Source organism: Camarhynchus parvulus, chromosome 17 (genome assembly GCF_901933205.1).
Source record: "Camarhynchus parvulus chromosome 17, STF_HiC, whole genome shotgun sequence".
NCBI classification, from domain to species: domain Eukaryota; kingdom Metazoa; phylum Chordata; class Aves; order Passeriformes; family Thraupidae; genus Camarhynchus; species Camarhynchus parvulus.
The window spans coordinates 5,552,737-5,563,625 of record NC_044587.1 but is presented as its reverse complement, the minus strand read 5'-3'; the positions used below and the strand labels follow the sequence as shown (position 1 = coordinate 5,563,625).

Here is a 10,889-nt window from a genome sequence, read left to right as displayed (position 1 = left end):
TGAGGGGATGGGGCGGAACTCACGGGGCCTCGCGCGCGCCGCCATAGCGAGGGCGCGCGGGCACGTGCGGCGCGCGCCTGCGCCGCCCCTTCTCCTACACACCCCGCGCGCGCCCCCGCCCTCCCGCGCGCGCCGTCCTCTGTGTCTCCGCGCCGCGGTCACGCCCCCACAACGCTCCCCGACCAATGAGCGCCTGGCTTGGGGCGGTCGGGGGGCGCGGCCTCTCCACGGCTGCGCACGCGGGATCTCCCCGGCGTGTGTGTGTGTGCGGAGAGCAGTGCGCCTGCGCATCGTACCGCCCGCGGCACAGCGCGCCCGGGGGGGGGGGGCTCGGTGCGCACGCGCGGTGCGGCCGCCGTGGCCCGGCCGGGCGGGGGGGGCCGCGCATGCGCGCCGCGTGCCCGCCCCTCGCCAGCAGCAGAGGAGGAGGTGGCGGTGGCGGCTCTGGGCGAGGGAGCGTGAGGGGAGTGAGAGGCGCCGTTGCCGCCCCGGTATCCGGCAGGACCGCGTGGAGGAGGCGGGAGCGCCCCGGCGGCGGAGGAACCTGAGTGGCGGCGGCAGCAGCAGCAGCAGCAGCAGGAGGAGTCAGTGCCCGGCCCCCCGCGCAGCCCCGTTGCAGCCCCCCCCCTCCCTCCCGCCCTCCGCGCTCCGCAGCCACCAACATGTCGGCGCCGGCGGCCAAAGTCAGTAAGAAGGAGCTGAACTCCAACCACGATGGGGCCGACGAGACCTCAGGTGAGGCCGCGCCGGGGGCGGGACGGGAATGGCGGCAGCCGGCGCGGCCTCCGCCTCGCGCCGACCGCCATTTTCCCCCGCCGCACGGGCCGCAGCCGCGCCGGGGGCGGGCGGAGCGCGGGCCCGGCCGGGCGGATGTGCAGGCCCGGCGGCGGCGGGAGGAGGCCATGTTAGCGCCCTTTTGTCTGCACTGCCGGCCCGGCTTCGCTCCCCGCGGGGCCGGGCGGGGGGCGCTGCGGCTCGGCGGAGCAGCGGGACCCCCCGCCGCCCCTCCCGGAGCAGCATCCGCGGAGCCTCATTGTGCTCCGCCGCCGCCGCCATGATGCGCCGCCGCCTCCCGCGCCGGCCGCGGCCGCGTGGTGCTGCCGGGCCGCGCGGGGATGGAGCGGCGGAGACACGCGGTGCTGGGGCCGCCCGCGCCGGCCCCACGTGCGATCTCGGCTTTTAAAGGTCGGGGTTGCCCCCGGCCGCGGCGCCTTCCCCACGTGCGTCCCCCGCGCCGGGAGAGGCAGAGCTGTCCCCCAGCGCGGGCCGGGCCGGGCGGGACGCGCACCGGGCGCTGCTCCGCTCCAGCCGCTTCCCGCTGCCGCTCATTCATCTCCCGCGCGGTGGGTAAACAGCGCTCCGTAAGCCCGGCCTCGGCCAAACTTGGTCCAGGGGAAGTGCCCTTTAGAAAATACCTGCCAAACGGCGGTTTTCGCGTCTCTTTCATTTGTAACTGTATTTTTGACCGTTCTTTTCGGTTTTTGGAAGGTGGCATGTGCCCAGATAGGCTATTTCTATTGATATTCTAGCGCTCTGTAAATAACTTCGTGTTTCTTCAGATGTGTTGGTCGTAGCAAATGCGGCTTACAACTTTTTAATTAAAATATTATTGGCTTATAATTTAAGTTGGCTTGTAAAACAGTGTAGCGGGATGTGAGCTGTGGTTTCTAAGGGTGAACTCAGTTTAAGGGCTGTTTTATCAAACTTTGCTGCACTTCAGCTGCAGCACGCCCTGTGAAGCTGGTGCTTTGAGGCCTTGTATCTCTTGTGACATTGAATAGAAATACCCGAGAACTTCTACAGTAGGTCACTAGAGAGTTTCTCAAAGAGAAACCCCAGGTGATTTGTCAGGCTTGTGAATGAAGGGATATTGACACATTTTCATCTGTTTTTCAGAAAAAGAGCAACAGGAAGCAATTGAACACATTGATGAAGTACAGAATGAAATAGACAGGTAAACGTTATCTAACTTTTAAAATGTTTTAGCAGAAATTGAAATGTAGCTGACAAAAGTGAAAGTGTTTAGTATAAAGTGAGCACTCGGTAGTGCTCACTGTCTTTGAACTCTGTCAAGATATACCTGTGTTCTGACTTGATTAGAGACATTAAAATAACAAAGAAGTGTCCTGGTTTCTTGCTTAATTGTGTATAATTAAAGAGGTAGAACTTGAGTTTAAAATTTTTAATTAATTGTGGTATTTTTGATAATAGAAATGTATTTCGCTGTGGCTTCTCAAGTTAATGTGTAAGCTGTTTGGCTAAAGTATTTCCCTGTTAGCAAGCAGAACCAAACACTTGGCTGAAAAGTCAGCTTTTATTATATGTTTTTATTATAATATTCACGGGCTTGTGCAGTGATACACAGAAAATGTCTCTGAGGTGTTAATTTTGTATGCCAAAGCTCTTGGTGGTGTGGGTTCTGTGTCAGTCCCTGCCTGCATGTTCTCTCCATGCCCAGTGTCCTACAGGGACTGCAGGTGGCTCTTGGGGCTGTGAATGTGGGAAGCTGTTGCAGTATGAGGGCTTTGCCTTTTTACGAGAGCAGCTCAGTTTTAAGTCTTCAGATTTTACTTGCACAGGTGCAGAATTTTGTTGCTGTAGCTTCCTTGCCTGACTAAAAGTTTTAGGGGGCAGGTGATAGGGCTGTGTTACCCTTCTACGGGTTTTGTGCAGGCAAAATGTTCAAGAGGTAAAACACTGCTTTGTGTTTAGAAGATTCCATTCAGACCAGTGAGATTGCTTCTGGCAGAGTGTTTCTTAAGAGTTGTTACAGCTCTGAGCTTCTGTGGTTTTTGGGACACTTCATCTGCAGAATATGGCAGACTGGTCTTATCAAACACTTTCAACTTTTAGTTAACTGCTCTGATGTGTCCTTAAATCCCAGTTGTCTCCTGTGGTTAACATGGCTCTTTCTCTCACAGACTGAATGAACAAGCCAGTGAGGAAATTTTGAAAGTAGAACAGAAATACAACAAACTCCGCCAACCATTCTTCCAGAAGAGGTCAGAATTGATCGCCAAAATCCCGAATTTCTGGGTAACAACATTTGTCAACCACCCACAAGGTACATTCTTAACAGCCCTCTTTTTTCCCCCCCTGTAAATTCAGTGTTTGCTTGATTGTTATGTGAGTGCCTTAAAGCTCCAAGGGTCTTGTGGAGTTGTTACTAAGCATACAAAACACTTCCTTTCTGTCTTAGATTTCATTTTTTAAGCTTTTTCTTTCTTGCACTGGTTTGCCAAAGGAACATCTTGTTTATTAAAATATTTCAATCCTAAAATTTCTCTCTGCATTTTAAATTGCAAGTTTTCCACTTTATTCAGTTCTTTGGGAACTTAGAACAAAAAAAAAAAAAAAACAACCAAAACAATTGTTCTAGATTGTTTGGGTGGTTTTTAATGGGAAGTGAGCTCCTTGGAACTCCTGATAATAAACTTTCTACAAAACAGTTTTTAGACTGCTTAGATTGAGCAAACTACATGTATGAAAATCTGTTTGAGAGGGAAGGGTGGGTATGTGTGGGTAGGCTGTTGGCTGGTAACTTGAAAAGAAAGAGCCATGAAGAGTTGGTTTGGACAGATGTGTTGCTTTTTAGATCTTCCTGGCTGTCAGTTTCCTGTGTTTTACCTGCCTGTTTCATGACTTTGTTAATGTGGGATTCTTCCTTCTCTCTCAGTATCTGCACTGCTGGGAGAAGAAGATGAGGAAGCACTGCATTACTTGACCAGAGTTGAGGTGACAGAATTTGAAGACATCAAATCAGGTTACAGAATAGATTTTGTAAGTACTTTAAATAGTTCATTCACTTGTGATTTTGCTGTCGTTTTTTTTAATGTAATTGCATGTTGGGTTGTAGTTTATAACTTAAATCTCTACAGTTATCTATTTAGTGCCAGGTTTGACTTGTTATGTGTGTTTCCATTCTGTGAGTTCTAACTCTTTGCTTTCCACTTTGCAGTATTTTGATGAGAATCCCTACTTTGAAAATAAAGTTCTCTCCAAAGAGTTTCACCTCAATGAAAGTGGAGACCCATCTTCAAAATCGACTGAGATCAAATGGAAATCTGGAAAGGTAAGTATTGCATCTGGGAGAGCACAAGTGTGACCAAGTGAAAACATTACCAAGTGCATTAGCTTGTCTCTTCCTTGGCCAGAATCTAGACTGTGTTGTGTTGTTTACTTAAAAAAACTACTAAATGAAGAATTCCAAGGACAACAGGTTTAGGGAATCAGATAGCAGCGTGTGATCTTGTTTTATATTTTCCTCTATTTCTTCGACTTCATTTCCAGATGCCACATCTTTTGTGGAATTTGCAGCCATAATTGGGCACACCTGTCCCCCAGGCAGTGTTCAAGAATCATTAATTTACTGCAGTTTATTTCTGTAGAAGTTCTTCAGTGTTATCCTGAAGATTTTGATCAGAGTTTATAAAATTAGAGCTGAGGCTTGCAGTTAAATTGCAGCTTGGTTTGTCACTCTCAGACCAAGGAGAAAATTTAATGTTTTTCATATTGAGAACTAGAACATTTCCTCTTGTACCAGAAATTGCATTCCTGTACAGACCAGTTGTGTAATCTTTACAATACTGCACAAAATCAGTGTGAATTCTACTTTGTTCTTAAACAGTCTAAACCTATAAATGTTGTCATTCTGTCAGGAGAAAAAAAACACTGAAAGTGTGGTGTAACCTATGGTCAGAGAAATAATTTATTTAATTTCAGACTTAACGAAAATATTGTTGCAAACTTACTACAAACTTACTACTTCTTTTCTAGGGTAAGGTGATAGATACATCTCTTACATGTATTCTTGTGACCATATTTTAGCAGTTTTTGTGGAGTTTTTTTGCACTTACTACAGAGTGGTGTGAAGACTTCAGAGTGGGAAATTGTAGGCAGAAAGGCCTAGGCAGGTCTTTATATCCAAATGCTGAAAGAGCTTAGAGGTGTGGAGACTTTAAATTGGCTGTATGTAGTAGTTGCTGCAGTTACAACTACTCTGAGTGGCAATTAGACCTTGTAAGTTCAGTATGTCATTAAATACTTGTCCTACTTGTGTTTCCCTGAGATAGGGAAACGTAAATCAAATCTGAGATTATGTGAGTTTTCAGTGTTCCAGTGGAGGCCATTGAAAGAAACCAGTGGGTTTACTGTTCTCTCATGTTTATGAGAAATGCAGTATCTTCTGTGAGTTGTTTGGGCTTCAGACTTACCCTTGAAGAGGGAGGGGAAAGTGACTTCTTAGGGTTGTTTAGACAAGTGCATTTTTTAAATGGTGCTTATAGGAAAAAAAATGTCATGGAAGGACAACTTTAGGGAACTTCTTAACTTTCTTTTCAGGACCTGACAAAACGTTCAAGCCAGACACAGAACAAAGCCAGTAGGAAGAGGCAGCATGAAGAGCCAGAAAGCTTCTTCACCTGGTTCACTGACCACTCTGATGCAGGGGCTGATGAGCTAGGAGAAGTCATCAAGGATGACATCTGGCCAAACCCCCTACAGTACTACTTGGTAGGTACAGCCCTGAGCAGGGCATTGCACCCACAGCAGCTCTGGGAAAGAGGGAATTTCATCACTGTATTGATGTTGCAAATGTGTCTTTAAGGTTCCTGATATGGATGATGAAGAAGGGGAGGGTGAGGAGGATGACGACGATGATGAAGAGGAGGAAGGATTAGAGGATATTGATGAAGAAGGAGATGAAGATGAGGGGGAGGAGGATGAAGATGATGATGAGGGAGAGGAAGGAGAGGTGAGTAATCTTGCCCTTCATGCCATTTGTGTGGTGTTTGAGAGGGATCTTTTAAGAATACCAATTGTGGCAAAGGTGAACTGGCTCTTTTCTGCACCCCAGAGGTGTGAGAACTGTGACTGCATTAACTTGAGTGGTTTCAGGTAGCAATAACTGTTTGTGTATATGAGAGACAGTGGAAGTATATAGTTTCAGTAAATTTGTAAGGGAAGTGCTCTAGGAGAACTAGGATATTAATGTGACAAAATTCTTATTTCATTATTGAGTATTCTAGCAATGTTTTACATATAAATGGCTTTTGTTGCTGCATCCAGTCATCCTTCCCACTTGTTGGTTTATTTCTGCTTATGGCCAGCCTAGCTAACACTTTCTGTTGGGCTCAGGAATTAAAACTTTGCTTTAGTAGTAAGTGGGATTTCAAGTTCAGCATCCAGGGTGTTGGGAAGTTAGTTTAGAATGTCTTTGTTTCTTGAAACTGGGTGTGGTGTGTCTGACTTCCAGCAGCACAAACCATGTGCAGTGAGAGGAGGGCTGTGCTGGGCTCTGTTCTATAACCTAGAATTTGGCATGTGAAAGGTGAAGCATTTTGTTCTTTGCAGTTTTAAATGAGGGCAAAAAGATGATCCTTCATTTTCCACATGTTAAACTCACGGCAGTGCTTGTAGTGATTCTAAGTCACAGTTTGTCAAACCTCTGATGTGTTTTCCTTGGGACACCCAGGGAGTGAGTGATGTGTGCTCAGTAGTTGGGCACCCAGGGCAAGTGTTACCATCCTTTAGCGAGGGAAGAGATGATCATAGAGCACCATGAGTAGCGCTGTAAAAAGTTCTGGTCACTGCATTTGCTATCTGAAGTTTAGTGATTAGATTTATTTAATTCTTGCTTATCTTTCAACAGGAGGATGAAGGAGAAGATGACTAATTGAACACTGATGGATTCCAAACCCCCTTTTTACCTTTTTAATTTTTCTCCAGTCCCTGGGAGCAAGTTGCTGTCTTTTTTTTCTTGTGCTCAGTCGCCTTGTTCTCTTGAGGTCTCTTTTTCTCTCCTCTACACCATGGTTCACGATTTCTTTTGGGGAAATATCTTGAGCAGAATACAGTGGAAAAAAATCTACCAGTTTCTGTTTCAAGTTCATTTTTATCCCTTTCTGTCTCAAAACAAAAACTGTTTATGAATTCAACACACCATGTTCTGTGGGAAAAAAGAAAACCTTCTGCTCCCTTCACTCTGCTGGAAGCTGAAGAGTGCTAGGCCCCTGTGTAGTAGTGCATAGAATCTAGCTTTTTTCCTTCTTTCTCTGTATATTGGGCTCAGAGATTACACTGTGTCTCTATGTGAATATGGACAGTTAGCATTTACCAACATGTATCTGTCTACTTTCTCTTGTTTAAAAAAAAAGAAAAAACGACAAAAAAATAAAAATAAAAATGGGGTTATAGAAGGTCAGCCGGGGTGGGTTTCAGAAGTTTGGGTGGGTTAAGTGGGCATTTTGACAACATGGCTTCTTCTCCTTTGGCATGTTTAATTGTGATGTTTAACAAACATCCTTGCAGTTTAAGATGACACTTTTAAAATAAAATCTTCTCCTAATGATGACTTTGAGCCCTGCCACTTGATGGAGAATCAGCAGAACCTGTAGGATCTTATTTGGAATTGACATTCTCTATTGTAATTTTGTTCTTGTTTATTTTTAAAATTTCTTTTTGTTTTGGTTTTTTTGGTGGTTTTTCCTTTTTTTTTTTTTTTTTTTTTTTTTTTTTTTTTTTTGTTTCACTGGAAAGGAAAGAAAGATGCTCAGTTTTAAACGTTAAAGTGTACAAGTTGCTTTGTTACAATAAAACTAAATGTGTACACAAAGGGACTGGTTGGTCTTCACTGAAAGAAACAGCTTTTATATCCTATTTAGAACTTGCTGTAGTTTCTTGGCATTTTTGGGGGCATTTTGTCAGTATTTCTGTAGTGCAGTGCAGCCTTGTGGTTGTGTGGACTGAACCAGTTCATGTAGTTCCCACTATTTCAGTACCTGTAAAGTGTTGCCTGTGGTAGTTCCTACTGCACACTGACTCTTGAGTTCCCTGTAGGGTCATGTGCTGTGTGTGAGGACACAGGTATATATTCATGTTTTGCAAAAAGGAAAGTCATTTGATTTGTAGAATTTTTAGTAATTTGCAGTACTGTATCTCCAGTACATCAGTTTGCATGAAAATACCATGCAAGCTCAGAATAAAAAGACCAAGGGGTGGTTTTAAAATATTTGGGTGATTTTGTAAGTTTTCAGTTAAAAACAAATCTTAATTGCAAGCTAATTTGGGGGCTGTTTCAAAGAGCAAGATTCTTAGTAAAGTTCATGTATAAAAAGTTGCTACTTCAATGCTTTTTTTTCCTTGGTAGCATGTATATGTGCTTTAGATACACTGTACTCTCATTTTAAGAGACTGCATTTGAGAAACTTGTAACAATTTCACATAAGAGGGTGTTGGAACTGGTATTCCACAAAATGTAATGGAAGTTGTTTTAACATGCTTTGCTTTTGAAATATTTAAGAAAAAATGTTCTATCAGCTCATCTGAAATTCAAACAGCTCTTTGGATGTGTAGAAAAGACTGTCTTCTGGGAAGACTTGTTATATTCTCTGATTCCTTTTCCTCACAGAATTTGCTGTAGTCAAATTCAGCTTTTTTTGATGCTTAAGAATACACTTGGCAGAACAAGATCAATGTCTGGTTGAGACGTGCACAAATAACGTGTGAGGGAAAACATTCTGTAAGTGTGTGGTCCAGCTTGGATTCAATCCAGTTATCAGAGACAATGCAACGTCCAGTCTCATGTGATCAATGCAAAAATAAGACAACCATGTACTTTATTCCATCTCAACAAAAGCTTCTGCCCTCATCCTGCTTTGCAGAGCCAAGTACAACGTTGATCAGTAATGGTTTCTTACCATCTAGAGAGAGAAGGAACAAAACCCATGAAGTCCTATAAATTTTAGTGTTTTTTTAATTTGATTCCTTTTTGTTGTAAGATTGAAATTAGCTTCCTGTTGTGGTAGAGGGTCGATGTGCTGTTTCTTGCCATGATGCCTCATTACTTAATTTTTATGTAGTCCTAATTGTAGTTCCTCAAGGAAAATAATCTTTTGCTAGTCTTGAATGCTTTAGGAAAAATATTGTGGCATTGTTGTTCCATCCCTGTTGGTTACTAGCAGAAAACTTATAAAAACTGTTTTGAAAGTAATCAAAGCTTCAGGCTCTGTAAAGTCAAATAGCAGGAACAAGAAATGAGAAGTCTGGATAATTAAATGCTACTTAAGAGATTTTTCTTGCGCATTCTTTAGGATTTTACAGGGTGCCAAAATACTCTTGCTACTGTACTGATAATACTGAATTTGCTGTGAAACTTGAGGGTTTACTCCTGGCAATGGCTAAAGAGTAAACTGACATGGTAAAAGAATAAACCATATTAGTTAAGTGTTATTTTAATTTTTTTTTTCTAGCATGGAAATGATTAGGGATTAACAATTTCTCTGCAATGCTCAAGAAATACTACAGCTGGCCATCGTGTGCTCTGACTGTTCACTTAATGTCTAATTTGGCTGAATATATGTAATGGGTGTCCATTTTTTACTGGATTTATTTTATATGTGTATAAAGAGCTTTTTTAAAAGACATCTACCTTGGATAATAATGGAAGATTCATTCTTATTAAATATCATTAATTCCCCACTGCTTGAGTTCCTCACATACAGTTAATCCCACCATGTGAAATTTGTCACAGGTGGTGAACGACTTCAGGTTTTTTGGCTTGAATTTCCAGGGCTAGAACATAACAGTTGGCAGCAATTTAGTAAAGCTGCTGTGCTGGGGCTATATGGCCTAACTATCTCAAAGGTTATTTTTAAGTTTAATTGCTATAAAATTGAATCTTTTGTCTGTAATTTCTCGTGCCAAAGGAAACAAATACAGCTGAGTGTGTAAATACAGCCAGGAAGGTTTGGGGTTTTTAAAGAGATTATCTGTGTACTTATTCATACTTGTCAACATAGTTTCTGTCCCTGTAAACAAGCATTATCTGAATCGATTTCTCAGTCATTTATGATATTCATTTGAATCTGTAAGCTCTTTGTACCACACTAAACCAGGTGCATAAGGATAGTTCTTTGTTTATTGGATACTGTTCCTGAATTTTGAAGCCATGTTGTTTTTTGTTTTGGTTTTTTGTTTTTTTAAAGAGAATTAAATCAATGAAATAATTTCTCTGCTGTACCTTCAAGCTATCCTTCTGTTTGAAGGAATTAAAATACATTTAACTGTTACTTGATGTTACCATTTCTAAGAGTCTTTTTCAAAAGAATCAAGTTTTTTAGTCCCAAACTCAAATCTTTAGTCCCAAACACAATCTTTCACGGGTGATGTGGACAGTGCTTGCTTTTCCTTTATGGAGAAGAGTGAGGGGAGGTCGCAGGTGCCTGGTACACAACACTTGCTTCCTGCGGGAAACAGATTTATGCTTACTGCCCTTTCTCCCTCTCCTGGATTAAAAATTGAAACTTTTAAGACTTTTTCTTGATCATCACCTTTTCCGCGTGCTCTCTCGGGTATAATGGAGGACAGGGACTGCCGGCTCAAGGTCGGGACGCGCCTTTAGCCCCCGCCCTGCCCCGGGAACCCCCAGAGAGTCCGCGCAGCTCCCGGGCCGGTGCCACCGCCCCTTGCCGGCTCCTGGGCAGGACCTTCACCGGGATCATCCTCCGGGGCTGGACGGGCACTTCGTGCTCCCAGTAGTGACATTCACCTTCCCGCGGGACAGGGGGCTGCCGAATGGGCAGGAACTGCTGGTCCCACGTACCGGCCCCCTCTCTCGGCAGGAACTGCGGGACACAGCTGAGCCATGCCCGGGGAAGGGGTTGGGATACTGGGTAGCCAGGGACGCTGCCTTGGGGTCACCCGAGAGGTGAGAGCCAGCCCTTTCCCTCCACGCTGGGGAACTCCAGCTCCCCAACATCCCTGAACTGCTCCCTGCCCTTCCTCTGCCTCCCCTGGAGGGTCTGAGAGCTGAAGGAAAGAGGAGGAAGCCACTGTAGGAACCCTGACTGCCTGGTGGGCAAAGGACCCCAGGCCAGAGCCCCCCAAGCACG

General features: G+C 44.5%; 1 protein-coding gene across 1 annotated transcript; it reads left to right on the top strand.

Moving 5' to 3' along the window:
* Positions 1–375: 375 nt before the first annotated feature.
* SET (SET nuclear proto-oncogene) lies at positions 376–9,477 on the top strand. The gene is made up of 8 exons (XM_030961348.1): positions 376–735; positions 1,897–1,954; positions 2,922–3,064; positions 3,677–3,780; positions 3,959–4,072; positions 5,341–5,511; positions 5,606–5,752; positions 6,650–9,477. The coding sequence occupies exons 1-8, from the start codon at positions 663–665 to the stop codon at positions 6,671–6,673; spliced, it is 834 nt and encodes a 277-aa protein (XP_030817208.1). The 5' UTR covers positions 376–662; the 3' UTR covers positions 6,674–9,477.
* Positions 9,478–10,889: the final 1,412 nt, after the last annotated feature.